At 34.0% G+C, this 21,801-nt stretch overlaps 1 protein-coding gene across 3 annotated transcripts in view; it reads right to left on the minus strand.

Annotated features, from left to right (window-relative positions):
- Positions 1 to 21,801, minus strand: part of ABCA13 (ATP binding cassette subfamily A member 13) — a 486,937-nt gene that overhangs the window by 382,867 nt on the left and 82,269 nt on the right. For all 3 annotated transcript variants that reach the window (XM_054559199.1, XM_024249790.2, XM_054559198.1), the window contains 2 exons: positions 7,595 to 7,709; positions 116 to 4,894 (listed from right to left, as the gene is read on the minus strand). In XM_054559199.1, coding sequence (XP_054415174.1) covers positions 116 to 4,894; positions 7,595 to 7,709 — 4,894 coding nt within the window. The remainder of the gene's footprint in view (positions 1 to 115; positions 4,895 to 7,594; positions 7,710 to 21,801) is intronic.

The raw sequence follows: 21,801 nt of genomic DNA on the forward strand, positions 1-21,801 counted from the left end.
TCTTTCAAAGGTATTAGATACAAATATCATTTTTGACATGTCTATACTCCAGAAAATAAAGTAGTTTGAGATATATCGCAACTGCATATACGACACAAAGCAAAAGTATACTCACCTCATCTCTGCAATAACATCTTTGCGGAAATCTTTCAGCAGAAGAGATATTTTGTTCTCAGAATCTTCCTTTAGCAAAAGGGAGAAGAATGTTTTCAAAAGCTGTTCCATGAAATCTACTATGTTTCTCAGAGAGAGAACTGTTTTCCTACTGGTTTCTGACTGCATATGGTTCAAGATAAGGTTAATGAAATTCATTATTTGAAGGTCAGTATCATTTAAGTTCCAAGCTGCTTCTTGAGAATTCCCAGCTAAGTTACTGATCGAATTAATTAGGATGTTTTCAAAAAGCAGCTGAACAACTGAGAAATTAGTCAGCTGTTCTTGATTTAGCAGATGGGTAAGAAAGGCAACATCAAAATTGCCTTCTCTAGATATATTTTTTAAAGAGCCCCAAAAAGTAGCAATAGCTTTGGCTAACAAAGCTATATCTTCAGTTGAACTCTCATTGGTCACAGGAATGAATAATGTTTCTATCATTCTGGAGTAATCCTCATTTGCATATTCCTGAAGCCAGTTTTTTGTGACCAATAGAAAATCTTCAATAATTTCTAATGTCTTCAATGACGGTGAATCCAGGATTTCCAGGAAATGGGCAAATTGCAAAGTTACGTTTTGAAGAGCCACTGAATTTATACTTTTGATTCCTATGTTCATTTCAGAAAGCAGGCGTCTGATTCTAAAATCTTGGGTTACGTCTTTCATGATTTGTTGAAACTCGGGCCATAGTTCTTCAAAGTTGTAAGGTGTTTCACTTTTTTCAATAAAACTTGATAATGCTTCTAAACTGCTACCTGTGAGATTTGCATTCTGGAGCATCATGAATAAAGAGAGTAGATTATGAGTACTTTTTTCTAGGCTCCAGTCTTCAGAAATCAATTGTACTGTCCTTTCCAAATTTGAGGAAATAATATTTTGAACAGATGTCTCTGTGTCTTCATTAACGTTAAGGATCTTGTTTAAACTACCTAGTTTGTCAAGAATATTTTCACCTGATGTAACTTTTGTAAAGTTGACGTTTTTAAGTTTTTCTATGATTTGCAAAGCAACTTGCTTTATGGGACCACTAGGACAAAGTTCAGAGATGCTATCCCTAGTTTGATTTATTGAAGGTGGAGCAAATGGTAATATCTTATGCCAAAATTTCTGCACAGTTTTCACAAGAGAAATGTTAACATGGAAGACTTCAGAGAGCTCCAGAAGAATAGAATTCCAGTCCACTAATTCATGAAATATGCAGACCACTTTCCTAGTTATTTCCATTTGAGAGCTTTCATTTGAACATGGTGAATCTTCACCTTGGGGAGACAGGTGGAAATGATCGAGTATACTGGCCACTTTGCCATAAAAGGAAGAAGACATGAGCCCATGGACATTGCAGGGGTCTACCTCTGAATTCTGCTGAAACCCGGAATTTGTGTAATTCCAGCACCAAACCACAGGAAAACAAGTTAAAGCCTCTGAAATAATATCTGGCTTATCTGATACTAATTCAATTATATCCAAAAGAATTTGTATCACAATTGCGAAGTCTTCCTTGGTGATATTTGAAACGGTTATGCCATGAAGGAGTGTAAAGTTGTAGACATCCTTGAGGCCTTCAGTGATGTTTTTACCAGGTACTCCCTGCAGGAGCCTTACAGCATGAGGAAGCACATAGTACACATCTATCACAGTATCCACAACATCTTTAGGAAACAGGCGTGAGAGCTGCAGCAGATGATTAACATTCCAAGAATGCGAGCTGTCTACAAATTTTTCCATCAAGCCAACAAGCAAATTGACCCCTAAATTGCCAGTTCCCACACTACTGATATTCTTAAAGAAATCCATTAGGCTTACACTAATTTGTTCAAGCTGATCCACTAAAAGGTCTATGTCTGCCTTCTTAAGAGTACACATGACAGAAGTTACCTTCTTCAAAGCTTGCATATAACCTGCATTTTGTGGACTAGTGTGATGAACTGCAGGCATTAAGGAGTTGAACACATCCTTTATCAGTTGAATACCAAGACCTGTAGCTTTCATTATTTCAGGTGAAATTATTATTTTTGGTGAATTTTGGAGGTCATGAGATAAGTTGAAGGCAAGGTAACTAGCTAAGTGGTAAATGGAATTGCCTACACTGTTTACATCCTTTTCTTCTGGACCGGTGGCAAATATGTTTAACAAGTTTTCAGTTTTAGAAGAGGAATTATTTTCCAGGATGTTAAAGTAAATACCTTTTACAAGCTTCTGAAATTCCTTCCCCAGTGTTATTAAATGAAGCCAAATATTTTGAAACTGATCAGGAATTTCATCAGACATTTCTGTTGGTCTTAGAATTAATTCAGTAAAATATCTCCAATTGGACTGAGATGCAAAATCAAAGTCTGTTGTTAAGTTGTTGATACTCATCCTTACTTGCTTTGTGGAATCATTTAAAAGAGCTAATAAAATCTCAAATTTAGGTTTCTTCTCTTTTTCAAAGACTGTAGTAAGTACAATATTTAGAAAGTCAGTTACATCTTTTAAGTAAATATTTACACAATTTACATGTGAGCCATTTGATGAACAAAGAGGTTTTTTTATATTTAACACCCAAGTTACAATTTTTAATACAGAGTTCATTTTGTTTTCTATATCTCTGAAATTCCCCAAAATATTTTGAAGATGGCCTTGTGAAAAACTGGAGTTAGACAACAAATACAAATGGTTTATGACATCTAACCATACAATGCATCCTTTCAGCCTGCTAATTGTGTTCTCAGAGGAAAATGTGGAATTTAACACGTCTAGAATACGTAACATCCTCTGTGAGGTATTTACATATAAAAAGCCATCTTCTAAAATAAACTCAGTAACATTTTGGAAAATATCAGCACAGGAAAACAAATCTCGATCATGTGATACATTTCTAAGAAATACTATTGCTTCTCTTAGCTCAGTGATGATATTTTCTAATTTTTCTCCATAATTTGTGAGATTATTTGAAAGAAAGTCATTTATTGAATCTAGATTTCTGTCTATATATTCTGAGGTACTGCTAAACTCAATGAAAACTTCAAGCAGAGAATTTAAAAACTCTCTGCTTGTACTTGCGTTAAATGGAAATGTCTTCAACTGATGCAGGGCAGTTTCCATGGTGAAAAGAGATTTCTCCACTTGCTCCAAGTTAAGTTTTTTTACTGAAACTAATGCATTACCTAAAGCTACCAAAAAATCCCTGAGATCCAGGAAGTCCTCCCAATCATGGAAGTCATTGGCTTGAGTTACATTTTTAAACAAATTTAATATGAGTCTAGCAACATTATGGGCGGGAAATATTCCCTGGCAGCTTTTAGAGACTTTCACATCATTTTCCAATTCACCCAAAAGCTGAGTGAAACCATGATGAAGAGAAGTGAAAACATTCATGTCAAACTTAAATAACTGAGATATGGTTCCCCAGATTTCAGTCCACATTTGAAGCCATGAAACAGTGCAGTGAATGGACATAAACTTGTTGAACACACTGACATTTGCTGAGAGGTTTGAAAAAATTTGTGCCAATGGAAAAACAAATGAAGACTCCTCACTTGTTGAATAACTTGTGGAAGAAATGTGTTTACTGTCCGAAATCAAGCATTTATTATCCTGTAGGTCTTCTACTGAACCGTTGAAGAATTGGCTCATATATCGAAATAAAGAAATACGAAAATCTTCATCAATTATTAGCAGCTGTTTGAGGTCTGTCAAAGTAGTGTGGATCACTTCCAGTTCTTGGCCCTCTGTAGACATGAAGGATTGGGCTTGAAGCTCCAAAAAGTTAAAAATTGAAAGCAATTGCTGACAATAAGATACATTAGAAATTCCCCCAAGAACCTCTGCTGTCTTAAATAAAAATGCAAATGCTTTACTGATGTTTTGGAAATTAAATTGTTTTATGATATCCAAAATGTGTCTTGAGATTTGTGTAAGGAAAGTCAACGAAGAGCCTCTACTCTGAATATTCAATAATTCATAAATATATCTGAAAAATGAAGAATAAATTTGCAGAAGTAAAGCTGAATCCTTGTCCTGGAAGATATTTCGGTGTATGTGAGTCAAAATTTTATCAACTTCTTGTTTTTGTGGTTCAGAAAGGGCTGAGAAAAGATCAGATGCATTCCTGATAGCGTAGACTGTGTTCAGAGCTTCTGAGATCTGTTCCTGCTCCAAAAATCCAAATTCATGGAGACGATTTATTATAGTCTCACTTAAACGTACAAAATCTATGTTCATAGCTGGTGATTTAGGCCAATCTGAATGGAACAACTGGGAAAAGTTAAAACTTGTACTCAGAATCTCATTTTCTGGGACAGAAAAATTTAAAAGTGTAAAGAAGTTTTCCAATTTAGCTCTTTTTCCTTTTGAAATGTCATAGACCCATAATTCTAGTAATTTGGGATTAATTTCAAAAATTATTAATTCCATGAATCTCAAAAGATTTTTTGGTTCCTTCCTTATCCAGTGACTTTCGAGAGTTTGCATTTTCCAAATCACTTTGTTGCCAAATTCCAAGAGTTTCTGAGCATCAGTGGCAGATGGGTCTCTCTTTAAACTTTTTAAATGATTTGTCCACAGAGAACTTATATTCAGAATATCCTCTGTGAGAGATGGGAGGTTATGGAAACTGGGAACAATGGAGGAGTCAAAAAGATTAGGCAACAATAATTTCTCAAAAAATTCCACAAATGATAAAAGAAAGTTCATTTGTTCATCCTCAAGGGTGTACAACTTCTTTTCCATCATTAGAAGGTGCTTTGTGAAATTTAAAGCCCTGTAATATTAATTGAATTATTTTAGTATAAAATAAAAAATAAATTTGATTTATCAAATTTCCAAGTTAATACTCATTTATTGATAGTAAAACACAAATGAAACATTTAATAGACAACATGATTTCCAACAGAAATTAAACTAATGTGAGCATTTGAAAGTGTTTTAGAAATGCACAATGAAGCTATATATATTTAGTTTAAAATGTTTCCTACCACCAAAAAGAATGCATTCTCAATTTTTTCCCCAGCATATTTAATAATAATATGTATGATTATTAAAGATAAGTTTGCCATTTATGCCAGAAGAATCTTAGGATTTAATTCCATTTCAAAATGTCTTGGCATATAAAGGTAGCACAAATAGTGGAGTGCATTAGAAACCATGCCTGTATGGTTTCAGCAAGGTGTGGGCATTCCCAGTCCTGGAAGGCAATTCCAGTGCTCTTTCAACAACACTATATACATCCTACTGTTAGAAACTCATTATTATATATGAGGTAACTTATCTCCACGTGTTTAATTTTAAAATACAGAGTTCTCAGAAGAGCAACTCAGACACTGTAAGTCCCCTCTTGTAATAGAAATCCACACTTGCGGAACTAACTTCTACTAACTCAGAAGTTACAAGTCCACTTTTGATATTCTTGGGGTTACATGTGTTTCAGAATTCAGGATGTTGTTCATCCTTTAGAAACGTAGCATGGTACAGGTATCAGATATGTATTCATGAATCTCAGTGAGGGCTGGGGCAGCCCTGAACATCAACATATTAACACTTCCGCAGTGAGACCTGTGAATGATCTCGTGACACAGGATAATACACTTGAAACTGCTTCATATCAGTTCATACTAAATCTCTGCTGAATGAGTTGTGATGTCAACAATAAGAAAAGCCTCTATTTTCAGACTTTGTAAGAGTTCAGAATTGTGGGTAAGGAATTTTTGACCTTTATAGGCTATTTATGCTTTAAAGGGTAAATTACTTCCTAAGTTTTTTAACCCTCTGCTCCTGTTGTATAACACACTGTCTGACATAGGACAGACATAAGACCTATCAAAGGCAAGAATGCTGTTTACTTCCCTGATAGCTGAGACCTGAGCACCCCACACAAAAATATAGTCTTAATTTAGTTAGTTGTTATTTTTAGGACAGAATGGCCTCTTTGAAATAATTCCTGGGGAAAAAAAAATCCCATCAGGAAAGGGAAAGTTTTATTAGGAATTCAACATAAACCTTGTCTAAATCCAACCCTCCCTAAGAATAGATGCCTAACTACCATCCAAGTCATTGTGCCTTGATAGAGGAGAACATAAAACTGTCTTTATTTGCATTGGGAACTGAGAGGGTTACGGAATAGCAATAGAATACTAAATTGAAGTAGAAGTAGTACTACTAATAGAATTATTGCCACATGTTTTTATATTACTCTAGTAATTTAGTTTATAAAGCACTTGCACAACTACAATCTTAGTTAATCCCTACAACAGCCTTTTGAAGTACACATCATTATTTCCCTTTCATGAAAAAAGAAACTTTTTTTTTTTAATAGGCAGATTCAAGCTGTTATTATGTGGCATGACTAGGAGATGACCCAGGTTTTGTCATTTCAAGTTCAGCTTTCTTAATATAAATTGATCTTAATGTTCAGCGATTTTTAATTCATTAAATCAACATCTAATTATCTACTACTATCCACGATGAAAGACACTGTGTCAACTGCTATGGGTCTACAAATATAAAATTAAACCTGTCCTTGTGCACATATAGACTAGTTTTGTGCTGGTTTTCCAGGGCTATTAAATTTTTGAGGCTTTCAGGAAAGAGGAATTAAAAATCTGACATAGGCAAGAAATTGATTCTCTAGAAGGTCCATCCCATTGTCCTTTCTTCTGTTCCTACTAATAGGTGGGCTTAAGAAGTTCCATAGGAATTACTAATCCCCATTCTAGACAGATACAGCAGAACGGTTCTCCAACTTTGGTGTGCACTGGAACCACCTATAGAATGTGTGAAATATATGGAAACATGGGTCCTGTACACAGAGCAAGATTTCATATGTCTGGGGCAAGGTGCAGACATTTTTATTTTTAGCAATCTTCACAGATTTAATCCATCCTCAAGTTTGAGAGTTACTCCTCTTATGCAAAACATTTCTCCCATCATGTTCCAATACACCCCACAAATAACAGAGTATACCTTTAAACTGGACACACTATTCATAACCATACATAAAAATCTGCATTTCAATACATGTGCTGAAATAGGACAGCAGAAAATAGTCTGACAAATTTAGTTCCAAAGACCACTTCTCTCTCCCAAGAGTCTTTGAAACTAGCAGAATCTATAGTATTGACTTCTTGCTTAAACTCTAGGCAACTAGCTAAGACAATTTTTCAAAAACAAATACCTTATTTTTGGAGCATCTATTATAAATCATGTTATTATTGAAGGAAAATCTTCTTACTATGATCTGTATTTCCTTTCAAAATCCATTGAGTCATATATTCTATTAAACAACTTGATACTTGAGTCATACACTCTATTAAAGGAATATTTATTGAACAGCTCATATGAAAGATTGTGTCAATATCTAAATCAGGCTCATAAATTTTAAAGAGTGAATATCCTATAATTAGGTTTTGATTATCTTCAGATGATAATTAAATCGAGACCTAGAAGTTGGATTCTGATAACTTACCTGGATATGGAAGCTGTTGGAGACTTGAGTAAGTTATTCAAAAATTGAAAATAATTATCACTGATGATTTTCCAATCCATGTTTTCTTCAAAACAAGGAGATTCCTCAGGAAAAGCTAAATAAAAAGACATTTCCTACATTAATTACAAACTGGTTATAACAGACAAACCTAATAAAGTGAAAAATGCTAGAGTAGTTCACCTAATATGGTTGAAAATGTTAAAAAAAAAAAAAAAAAAAAAAAAAAAAGATGATTGGGAATCTTTCTAATTTGACTTGTGCTTCCAGACAAGATGAAATACCAGCCACTGGCCATCGAGCAATGTAAGATACTGATCCATGAAAGGCAGTAAACAACAGAGCAAGACTTATGATTATCCCAGCTCGCTGCTTTAAGAGAGTCCAGGCCATGGCACAGGAAGGAGAGACTGAACCAGAGTCCAGTGGACATGCTGAGTTGGGAAAAAGCTTAGACTCTGAAAGACAGCTAGAAACCACAGGACAGAGTGCCAGAGAAGGCTGCACAAGGCAAGGAAATTGTCAGTGTGCTTCGCTTGAGTATTCAGATGAGTAATAATCAACACATGCATTTGAGGAAACTACCTGAGACCATGAAAGAAAACACCCAAAAGAATTAAAGGTGGCCGGGTGCGGTGGCTCACGCCTGTAATCCCAGCACTTTGGGAGGCCGAGGCGGATGGATCACCTGAGGTCAGGAGTTTGAGACTAGCCTGGCCAACATGGTGAAACCCTATCACTACTAAAAATACAAAAAAATTAGCCAGGTGTGGTGGTGGGCGCCTGTGATCCTAGCTACTTGGGAGGCTGAGGCAGGAGAATTGTTTGAACCCAGGAGGGGGAGATCGCAGTGAGCTGAGATCACGCCACTGCACTCCAGCCTGGATGACAGAGAGAGACTGTCTCAAAATAAATAAATAAATAAATAATTTTTTTAAAAAAAAGGATTAAAGATAACAGTTTCTGGTGGTCAGGACCAGGAATACACTTTGTTTCCATCAGCCAGACTGAAATATTCATAATTCATTAGTCACTGAGTAAAGTACAAAAAAAGGGTCTTGCTTCAGGAGCGGGAAGTATTTATCATCAAACTGAGCACTTTGCCAGTCCTGCCTAACAAATCTTAAAAACGAGATCCTAAAGAATCAAATTATTTCAAGCAATTTGTTTCAAGATTATTTATAGGGATGCAAAAATAATTAGCACAAAACAAGGTTAAAATTTGTAATATTTGGAATTCAATAAAAAATTAGCAGGCATGTAAAGAAGTAGAAAAATATGACCCACAAAGAAGAGAAAAATTAGTCAATCAAAAATGACAGCAATGATAGAACTAGCAGAAGGGAACATTAATCACATAAAATGGTTTATGTTATTTACTTTATACTATTAGGTTGATGCAAAAGTGATTGTGGTTTTTGCCTTTAAAGGTATGGTAAATTTATTTAAAAGCAATTACTTTTGCACCAACCTAATATATAATTTACATGCTCAAAAAAAGGCAAAATTTGTAAGATTGGATAAAACAAGATCCAATTGTATGCTACTTGTAAGAAATGCACTTGAAATATAAGGGCATAAACAAGTTACAAGTAAAAGGATGGAAAAGGCACACCACTCTAACACTAATCCAAAGAAAGCTATCAGACAAAGTAGGTTTCAGATGATAACATAATTACCATTTCATGATGATAAAAGTATCAATCAAGAACATATAACAATTCTAAATGTTTGTGAACATTACAACAGAGCTTCACAACACATGAAACAAGAATGAATAGAAATCTAAGAAGAAATAGAAAAATGTACAATTATAATCAAGAGATTTCAATGCTGCTCAAGACAAAATATCAGTAAGGATATAGAAGATTTGTATAATACTATCAAACAACTTGATGTAATTGCTGTTTATAAAAAAATGCCACCCAACAACAACATAATACATATTATTCTCCAGTGCATATGGAGCATTTACCAAGGTAGATCATATTCCAGACCATAAAGCAAGTCCCAATAAACTGAACAGGATTAAAGTCCTACAAAGAATGTTCACTGGTTAAAATGAAATTAAACTGGAAATCAATAACAGAAATATTTCTTTAAAATACCAAATATTTGAAAAATAACATTTCTAAATAACTCATAGATGAAAAAAGAAATCAAAAGGAAACATAGAAAGTACTTTGAACTGAATGAAAATGAAAGTACATGCCAGTATTTGTGGGATGCCTCTAAAAAAAGTATTTAGGGGAAAATGTATACCACTAAACACCTACATTAGAAAACAAAATGGTCTCAAATTGATGACCTCATCTCCCATGCAAAGCAATTAGAAGAGTCATTTAAACCAAAACTAAGTAGAATAAAGAAAGAAGAGTGGAAATCAAGGAAGTAAAAATAAAAACATTAGAGAAAAATGAATGAAATCAAAGGCTGGTTGTTTGAGAAGATCAGTAATAAGATTGATAAGCCTCTAGGCAGAGTAATCAAGAAAAAATGGCACAAGTTATCAATATCAACTATGAGAAAGGTGCTATTACCACTGATTCTATACAAATTAAGAAGTTAATAATAGAATACAGTTTTTTTTAAAAAAAAAAAACCCCTTATGATACTAAATTGAACAACTTGAGTAGCCCCAACATATATTAAAAATTGAATTTGTAATTAAATACCTTCTAATTAAAAACCCTAAAAGCCTAGATGGCTTCATCAGTGAATTCTACCAAACATTTAAGTAAGAAATAATACCCACCCTACACAAACTCTTCCAGAAAATTGAAAATAAGAGAATATTTCTGAATAATTCTATGAGGTTATGATTACCTATAAATATAAGACAAAGACAAATTTTAAAAAGACTACTAAAGACCACTGTCCCTCATAAAAACTGATGCAAAATTTTAAACAAAATTTTAACAAATTAAATCCAATAATAGATAAAAAGGTAATATATTTTGATCAAGTGGAGTTTATCCCAGTTATGCAAGGTTAATTTAACATTTAAAACAATCAATGCAATTTACTATATGACTAGGATTTTTTAAAAAACTAAATTCAAAAAAATTAAAAAGAAAAATCATCTCAATAGATGCAGAAAAACGTTTGACAAATCTGACATCTATTCCTGATTAAAAGCTCTTGCCAAAGTAGGAATAAAAGAAAACTTCTCTAACCTAATAAAAAGTATCTATGAAAAACTATAGCTAACATTATACTCAATTACCAAAGATTAAATGCTCCTCTTCCAGGATCAAGGAAAAGACAAAGATATTACCTTTCATCATTTCTATTCCATATTATACTAGAAGTTATAGCCAGTGTAATAAGAATGAATAAAATAAATAAAATACATACAAAAACAATTAAACCATCTTTATTCACAGATAACATGATTTATAGACAATCTGATGAAATCTATAAAAATACTAAAAAGTAAATTTAGCATGTTTGCATGATACAAGATAAATATACAAAAATTAAATGTATATTTATATATACATTTATATGAGCAACAAATTATTGAAGATCAAAATTTTTAAGAATCAAACAATTTATAAAAGCATTAAAAGTATTAAAATCTTAGGGATAAATCTGAAAAAAGACATGAAAGACTTTTAGAATGAACACTACAGGATTTGTTAAGGAAAAACAAAGAAGACAAAATGAATGGAGAGATATACCATGAGCTAGAACATTGAAAATAATTAAAAAGTTAATTCTCCCTTAATTCATCTATAGACTCAATTCAATCCTGGTTAAAATTCCAGCATAATTTTGAGAAACTGACAAGCAGATTCTAAAATTCACATGGAAAGGCAAATGACCTAGAATAGCTAAAAACAATTTTTTTTAAAAAAAAGAACAAAATTAAAGGTCTAACACTACCTGAATTTAAGCTTTACTATAAAGCTATAATAACCAAGGTAGTTAATTTTGGTATAAAGACAGACAAATAGATCACTGGGATAAAATAGAGAGTTCAGAAAAAGACCCACTTATTTATACAACTACTTTTTGACAAAAATACAAATGTAATTCAATGGAAAAAGAATAGCCTTCATAAAAAATTTTGCTGGAGCAATTAGGTCCCCTTATGCAAAAGTAATCATAATAAACTTCAGTATATGCCTACACCACATAAAAAATTAACACAAAATGAATTATAGACCTAAATTTAGGACATAAATCTATTAAACTTATAGAAAAAATATATAGGCAAAAATCTTTGCAACCTTGTGAGTTAGCAAAGGTTTCTTAGCTACACCACCAAAAGCAGGATCTATTAAGAAAACAAACAAACAAAAAAAAATCATCAAAATTAAAACGTTGCTCCTGGATTACTTTGTTAAGAAGAATGAAAAGACAGCTCACAGGCCAGGAGGAAATATTTGCAAAGCGTATGTCTGATAAAGAGTTTGTATCCTGTATATATAGGAAAATTATAAACTAAATAATAAACAAATAACTCAATTTAAAAAGTGGGAAAGATTTGAATATACAATTTATGAACAAAAATACAGATGGCATATAAGTCCATGAAAAGATAGCTGTTCAAAATTATTACTCTTATAAACGAATTAAATCCATAATAGCATACCACTACACACCTATTAGAATGATTAAAATTTAAAAGACTAATCATACCAAGTGTTGGTAAGGAAGTGGAGGTATTTTAACTCTCATGCACTGCCAATGGGAGTCTAAAAGGGTACAATGACTTTAAAAAACAGTTTGTGAATTTTGTAAAAGGCTAAGCATACAACTCCCACATAATCAAATTATTTCAATTTTAAGGAAAAGAAAGTATATTTCCAAACGAGACTTGTCCGTGAATGTTCACAGCAGCTTTACTTGTAAAGCCAGAAAGAGTCAGCAACCAAATTGTGAATTGTGTGAATGGATTGACAAACTGTGATACATCCATATAATGGATGAGAAAAGGAATGAACACACTACAACATGAATGAATCTCACACTAATTAATGCTAATTAATTATACTAAGTAAAATGTTAGACAAAAAAGTATATACTGCATATTTCCATTTATAAAAATCTCTACAAAATGAAAACTCAAATACGGTGACAGAAAGCAGAGCAATGGTAGCCTGGTGACAGGGCAGGAAGCCAGAATTGACAATAGAGAAGCAGCTTTTGGGAGTGATGAAGACTTTCACTGTCTTAATTGTGATGACAGTTTTATGGATATATGTATATGTCAACATTGATGTGATTACTACACATTGCATGCCTGTATGAAAATATCTCATGTTACTCACAAATATACATGCCTACTATGTATCCATAAAAATTAAAAAATTTAAAAAGCTCAACAGTATCAAATAATTTTTTAAACAAAATACATAAATAAAATCTTCCATATCAAATTCCCTGGCCATTGGTTGTAATGCCTCAAAATTTTGACACTCATTTCAGTGAGGAAGAAAAGGGTACTAATATTAATTGCATGTGCCTACAATACTGTGCTAAGCATTTTAGAAACATCATTTTATTTAATCTTCATAAGAACTCAGTAAAGAAAACTATATAAATTTTTATTTTACCAAGGATAAAAGTAATTAAGAATCTGTGTCAGATGCAATGTTTGCTACCAAGTCCATCTGCTTCCAAAACCCATGCCAAAACACCAAACAGTTCATGCTTTATCTACATCATAAAACTGCACTCCATAAATTTAAGTAACCATAAGATAATGTATTGACTAGAATAAATGATGTTTCTATTATACCATATACTTGTCATGTACAGTTGTTTTGTTTTGTTCTAATAGGAAAAGGAGGAAATAAAGAATGTATAACCTAATGATGAATGCATAACAACAGCCAGTGCTTCTCAAACTTTCCTGTGCTTAAAAGTCATCTAGGCATCTTCTTAAAATGCATACTCTGATTCAGTAGGTCTGAGATGGGGCCACAATTCTACATATCTAACAAGATCCAGATGATGTTGATACTGTGGTCCAGGGATCACACTTTGAGTAGCAAAGATGTAAGCAAATCAGGTGTGCACAATACATGCAACACAAGCAAAAGAGAACACATAGTCTATTAATTTACTTCAGTTATTATTCATCTCACCTTACCTGTGTCTGTATATCATGATGAAAAATTTTTATGATACATTCATTTACTCAAAGCTATAATATTTCAAAGTTCAACATGGAAAGATTTATGTGTCTGATGTCCGTGAGGAGACTATATCAAGCAAGTATTTGAACACTCTTCTTTCAGTTGCTAGCTGTCAAATTCCACTGATTCCACAAGTTCTGGTTCAAACAACTCAAATTGTTATCTGCTCTGTACACCAGACCTCTATGCTGACATACACCTCTAAATGTGTCTGTAATTCCCACCAGCTTGGACTTTCTTAGGACTCCCCTATCAAGCTGTGGAATATCCAGTGAAAAGTAGAGCCAAAACACGACTGAAATGAGAGTAGATAATATAAAAATGTATAACCACATAGATAAAATGAATGGAAAAGGAAACAACTGCAGATGAGAAAGAGTTAGAAGGAAGAAAGCAAATAGACAAGGGGTACATGGCATAGCAGCGAAGGAAAAGTTTAAGCTTAAACTTCAAGAAGAAATCAAAAGAGGGTAAAGTTAATTTCCTTCACAGAATCCCCCAAAGTCTCATGACTTAGAGGTATAAGCATCTGACTATAAGCATCAGAGGTGGAACTAAAAATATGCAGATGGGTTTAGATAAAATTATGAGCAAGAATAAATTCTAACACACTATCTCCATCACCCCAGCCAGGCATCCACTCCTCTCCTATCTCAGTAGAAAGCTAGAGATTGACTAGTCTGAAGAAATAAAACCAGACTGATACAGAGCTTCCAGTAATAGACACAATTGATGGTATGGATGTAACAACATTACTGGAAATAGTGGGGATTAATTTAACCTGTTATTTTTGAACAGTGATATTTTCATCACCTCATTTTTTGTTTATTTCCATAATGCTGGCAGTCAGGTCTATTCCTTTCCATCTGTGTGTTGTTAGCAGGTATTTGAATAATTCTATTTTGTAAGCTTTGGAGAAATTGAACTACCTAAAAGAAAAGATGTGCAACTATGCCAATAACTGAGAATCATCTTATGGGAGGTTGGCTTACTGCCCGATTATCCTAGAGTGATGTCTTCCACTTTACAAGCCACCCCCTTTGACGTGGCACTTTCCATCACCATTCTAGTGCCTCATTTTTAAATATGAATGAACAGCGTAGAATCATTACAAACTGGGGAAAGTTTACACATAAAAGACAGATCACACAAAAGAAAAAAATTAAAACCAGTAGGAATCGAAAATGCTTACATAAACTTTAAAATAAAGAAGTGTCTCAATGTGATAAAAGAAGATGCAACAAGAGCAAAAAAACTATTTTAATGAACATATTTAGAATAAGAAAAAGTTCTCAAAAATTAAAAGTATGATTTAAAAAATCTTTAAAGAAGTATTTTAAATAAAATGGAGAAAATAGCCCAGACAGTAGAAGAAAAAATATCCTAAAAGATTATAAAGTTAGGAATTCATACAGGGGTTTCAACTGATGGCTAACAGGAGTTCTAGAAAGAAAAAAACAAGGCAGGGTTTGAAATTACCAAAGAAATAATCCAAAAACGTTTTCCAAAATGTATATTTTTAAGTATCATACTAACTTAAGTCTTCATACAATCTCAGAATATTTGGACTAAAAAAGAAACCTAAAGTTTATCAGTGAGAAGGAAAAGGGGGTGGGGAAGCTACATTAAAAAAATTAGAAATTTTATCTAAGGAGTTTATCAACAAGAACACTATAAACAAAGTTCTTCCCAAACTTTTTGAAGACAGGACATAAATAATTAAAAATACTTGTCAGACATACTGGAGTAAATAGACAGGGTTGCTCACAGCTAAAAGCTATCAGCTCAACCTAAAAATTTCAGACTGAGAGAGTCAATATATTGGCATACTGGATTAATATACCATGGTACATGAGGCAAACTAATTTCAAATTGATGTTTTTATGCCCAACTAAATTACCAATCAAATTTGAGAGTAAAAAAAAAAGACATTTTAAGACATACAAGCTCGAAAAATCACTCACCTACAAAGTGTTCTCTGAAAAAGTTGCTGGAAGATATGCTTCTCTAAAACAAGAGTATAAACCAAGAAAGATAAAACATAGAATCCAGGAAACAAGTTCCAACACAGAAAAGCAGAGTAGGGACTCTTCAGGGATATAAGTAAAAGAATCACCAGAGAGTGACCCCTGGCTCTAGGGGACCACAAAACTACAAATGGAGCATGAAGACCATAGAGCATTAAGCCAACAGGAAAAACAAAAGAAGACATTTATACACTTATAGATCATCTAACATTTTTACCATATTAATATTATACAGGTTTGACAAGTATGGGTTAAACTGGTGATTAATGCATAGAAAACTGTCAAATGAAAATCATGAGACAATTATTAACTCAAGAAATATAGAACAGTGTTCAAGAAAGAATATGTGAACCTGGTTCCCCACAAAATTAAGAAATGAACACTATTAACATAGACATAGCAATCTAAGCCTGCAGCATTGAGTTAACAAAAATATGATAAAACTACATTGGTAAGATGGTAAAGGTATACACTGCTGGAGGAATGTAAATTAGTTTAGCCACAGTTTAAAACAGTTTGGAGATTTCTCAAAGAATTTAAAACAGAACTATCATCAACTACAAATAAAGACCCTGCACAAAGCCTCTTTCCTCTAAAATATCCAGAAAAGGAGTCAACTGACTGTATTCAAATTACACCACAGTTAAAGAAACATCAGCTGACACAAATGAGAAACAACCATAATAAAAGCTCTGGCAACTCAAAAAGTCAGATTGTCTTCTTTCCTCCACATGACTGCTCTAGTTCCCCAGCAAGTGCTCTTAACCAGGCTGAAATGGCTGAAATGCCACACTTCAGAAATACGGATAACAACAAAGATCATTTAGATATAGCAGAAAGTTGCAACTGAATCCAAGAAATCTAAGGAACATAAGGAAATGATACAGGAGCTGAAAAATGAAATGGTCATTACAAGAAAGAATAGAACTGATCTCACAGAGCTGAAAAACACACTATAAGAATTTCATAATACAATTGCAAGTATTCACAGCAGAATAGACCAAGCTGAGGAAAGAATAACAGAGCTCTTACGCACAAGGAGAAATAAGATCCTTTTGGGACAAGCAAATGCTAAGGGAATTCAATACCATAAGACCTGCCTCAAAAGAAATACTTAAGGGAGTGCTAAATATGGAAATGAAAGACAGTTACTGGGCACCACTAAAAAAACACTTAAGTATATAGATCATTAACACTATAAAGAAACCACACAATCAAGTCTGCACAGTAACCAACTAACAACATGATATCAGAATCATATCTGTACATATGAATATTAACCTTGAACGTAAACAGGCTAAAACTATGCATGCTCCAATTAAAAGACACAAAGTGAAAGTTGGTTAAAGAAGTAAGACACTGTACATGTCTTCAAGAGACCCATCTCACATGCAATGACACCCATAAGCTGAAAGAAAAGGAATGAAGAAAAATCTACCAAGCAAATGTAAAGCAGAAAAAAGCAGGGCTTGCTATAGTTTGCTTTAGACAAAACAAACTTTAAACCAACAATAATTTAAAAAGACAAAGAAGGGCATTACATAATGGTAAAGGTTCAATCCAACAAGGAGACCTAGCTATCCTACATACATATGCATCCAACACAGGAGCATCCAGATTCATAAAATGAGTTCATAGAGACCTACAATGAAATGTACATAACCGCACAATAATAGAAGGAGAATTCAACACCCCACTGACAATATTAGATCAAGACAGAAAACTAACAAAAATATTTGGGACTTGAACTTGACACTTGACAAAATGGGCCTAACAGACTTCTACAGAACTCTCTACCAGAAAATAACAGAAAACACAATCTTCTCACGTGCACATGGCACATTCTCTAAAATCAACCACATTATTAACCATAAAACAATCGTCAGCAAATTAAAAAAAAAAAAAAAAGTCACACCAAACACACTATCAGACCACAGCATAATAAAAATAGAAACTAATGCCAAGAAAATTGCTCAAAACTACACAATTACATGGTAATTAAACAACCTGCTTCTGCATGACTTATAGGTAACAATAAAATTAAGGCAGAAATATAAAATTCTTAGAAAAGTAATGAGAACAAAGATACAACAAAGAATCTCTGGGACATAGCTAAAGCAGTGTGAAGAGGGAAGTTTATAGCACTAAACACCCACATCAAAAATTTAGAAAGATATAAAATTCATAACCTAACATCACACCTACAGGAACTAGAAAAGAGCAAACCAACCCCTTCTGCGCATGGTTTCTGCAAGCAAGCTAGCGGAAAACAAGAAATAACCAAAATCAGAGCTAAACTAAGGAAAATTAAGACACACACACAAAAAAAAAACATACAAAAGATCAGTGATGCAGAGCTTGGTTTCTTGAAAGAATAAAAAAGATTGATAGACTGTTAGCTAGGCTAATAAAGAAAAAAAGAGACAAGATCTCAATAAACAATCAGAAATGAAAAAGGGGACATTACCACTGACCCCAAAGAATTTTTTTAAAAAAGCCTCAAAGACTATTACAAACACCTCTATGCAAACAAACTACATAAACTAAAAGAAATGAATGAATTCCTGGAAACATACTACTTGCCAAGATCAAATCAGGAAGAAACTGGATCCCTGAACAGATCAATATGAGTTCTGAAATTGAATCAGTAATTTAAAAGACTACCAAAAAGGTCAGGCATAGTAGTTCACACCTGTAGTCCCAGCACTTTGGGAGGCCGAGGCAGAAGGATTACTTGAGTCCAGGAGTTCAAGACCAGCCTGAGCAGCACAGCAGGACTCTGTCTCTACAAAAAATTTAAAAATAAGCTGGGCATGGTGGCACATGCCTGTAGTTCTAGATACTAGGGAGGTTGAGGCAGGAGGGTTGCTTGACCCTGGGAGGTCGAGGGTGCAGTGAGCCTCGATTGCATCATTTCACTCCAGCCTGGGCAACACAGTGAAATCCTGTCTCAAAAAAAAATAAATAAACAACAGGTGAATTCTACCAAATATATAAAGAAGAACTAATACCATCCCTACTGAAACTACTCCAAAAAATTGCAGAGGAGGGACCCCTCCCAAACTCATTCTGTGAGCCTAGCATCATCCTGATACCAAACCCTGGCAGAGACACAACAACAACAACAACAAAAATTTCAGGCCAGTATGCTTGATGAACATAGATGCACAAATCCTCAACAACACACTATCAAACCAAATCAGCAACACATCAGAAAGCTAATCCACTACAATCAAGTAGGCTCTATCCCAGGGTTGAAAGTTTGGTCCAACATATACAAATCAGTAAATGTGATTTATCACATAAACAGAACTAAAAACAAAAACCACATGATCATCTCAATAGATGCAGAAAAGGCTATTGATAAAATTCAACATCCCTTCATTTTAAAAACCCTTAACAAACTAGACATTGAAGGAACATACCTCAAAGTAATAACAGCCCATCGATGAAAAACACACAGCCAAAATCATACTAAGTGGGAAAGAGCTAGAAGAATTTACCTTTAGAACTGTAACAGGACAAGGATGCCCACTCTCACCACTCCTATTCACCATCATACAGAAAGTCCTAGCCAGAGCAATCTGTCAAGAGAAAGAAATAAAAGGCAGCCAAACAGGAAGAGAGGAAGTCTCCAAACAGGGATAGTTTTATCCTTGTTTGCAAGATGATACAATTCTATACCTAGAAAATCCCATAGTCTGCCCCAAAGCCCCTAGATCTGATAAGCAACTTCAGCAAAGTTTCAGAATACAAAATCAATGTACAAACCAACAACATCCAAGATGAAAACCAAATCAAGAACACAATCACATTCACAATAGCCACAAAAAGAATAAAATACCTAGGAAAACAGCTAACCAGGAAGGTGAAAGATCTCCTCAATGAGAATTAAAAAACACTGCTCAAAGAAATCACAGATGATACAAACAAATGGAAAAACATCCCATGTTCATGGATAAGAAGAATCAATATTATTAAGATTGCCCAAAGCAATTCAGTGATTCAATGTTATTCTTATCAAACTACCAATGACATTCTTTATAGAATTTGAAAAAACTATTTTAAAATTCATATGGAATCAAAAAAGTGCCCGAATAGCCAAGGCAATTGTAAGCAAAAGAGCAATGCTGTAGGGATTACACTACCAACCTCCAAACTATACTACATGGCTACAGGAACCAAAACAACATGGTACTGGTAAAATAATAAAAATAAAACATAAAACACATATACCAATGGAACAGAATAGACAGCCCAGAACCCAGAAATAAGGCCACACACCTAAAACCATCGATCTTTGACAAAGTTGACAAAAACTAGCAATAGGGAAAGGATTCCTTAATCAATAAATGTGCTGGAATAACTGGCTTGCTATGTGCAGAAGATTGAAGCTGGATCCCTCTCTCACCTCATATAAAAAAATCAACTCAAGATGGATTAACGATTTAAATGTTAAACCTAAAACTATCAATATCCTGGAAGATAACCTAGGCAATATCATTCTGCACATGGGAACAGGAAAAGATTTCAAGATGAAGATATCAGAGTTATCGCAACAACAAAAAATTGACAAATAGGACCCAATTAAACTAAAGAGCTTCTGCACAGCAAAAGAAACTATCAAGAGAGTAAACAGACATCCCACAGAATGGGAGAAAATATTTGCAAACTACGCATCCAACAAAGGTCTAATATCTGGAATCTATAAGGAATTTAAAAAACCAACAAGCAAAAAATAAACAACCCTATTAAAAAGTAGGCAAAGACATGAACAGACACTTTTTAGAAGATGACATGCACGTGGCCAATAAGTATATGAAAAAATACTCCACTGCATTACAGATATGCAAATCAAAACCACTGAGATACCATCTCTCGCTGCAGTCAGAATGGCTATCATTAAAAAGTCAAAAAGTAACAGATGCTGGTGAGGTTGTGGAGAAACGGGAACACTTATACACTGTTGGAGGGAAAGTAAATTAGTTCAACATTGTGGAAAACAATGCAGCAATTTCTTAAAGAGCTGAAAACAGAATTACTATTGGACCCAGCGGTCCCATTGCTGTGTATACACCCAAAGGAATGTATATCATTCTACCATAAAGACACATGCACACATATGTTCATCACAGTACTATTCGCAACAGCAAAGTCATGGAATCCACCTAGATGTCCATCAAGAGTTGATTGGATAAACAAAAGGTGGTACATATACTCCCATGAAACACTATACAGCCATAAAAAAGAATGAAATCATGTCCTTTGCAGTAACATGGATGTAGCTGGGGGCCACTATTCTCAGCAAATTAATTCAGGAACAGAAAATCAAATACCACATGTTCCCACTTATAAGTGGGAGCTAAATATGGTGTACATATGAATATAAAAGTGGCAACAATAGAAATTGGGAGCTAAAGATTAGGGAAAGAGGGGTGGGCAAGGGTTGAAAAACTAACTATTGGGTACTATGTTCACTACCTGGGTGATGGGATCATCACATACTGTCTTAAGTATTAATTCCTTTAATATTATGAAACTTATTTATAGATAAAGAAACTGAGGTAATTTGCCACCAAATCACATGGCTAATCTGTTGCAAAGCCAAGATTAGAAACTAATTAGTCTGACCTCAGCATTCAAGCTCTTTACCACAACACTACTCATGCTGAGAAAGTTTCTCAAGGCTGAACTACTGAGTCGCAGGCACAGCCTTTCTCACTCAGAGGTTAGTGACATGACAGCTTTGAATTCTAAATTGAAAAAAAATTTCTGTATGTAGCAAACTCGATTGTTGTAGTCCAACTCTTCAACTAAAAACATCCAGAAAAGTGAGAACAATATTTTTAATGATTTTTAAGGCATCAGCGAGCTACTGAGGCACTGGGAATTTGTGTGCCAACATTACAGAAGAGGGAAGACAGGAGAGATGAAGTGCAACATTTGAAGCTACTTTTCCACTGTGGGCAATTGTTTCCAAAACAAAAATGAGGGAAGAGAGGCTAAGAAAATA

This window comes from Pongo abelii, chromosome 6 (genome assembly GCF_028885655.2).
Source record: "Pongo abelii isolate AG06213 chromosome 6, NHGRI_mPonAbe1-v2.0_pri, whole genome shotgun sequence".
In the NCBI taxonomy this organism is placed as follows: Eukaryota; Metazoa; Chordata; class Mammalia; order Primates; family Hominidae; genus Pongo; species Pongo abelii.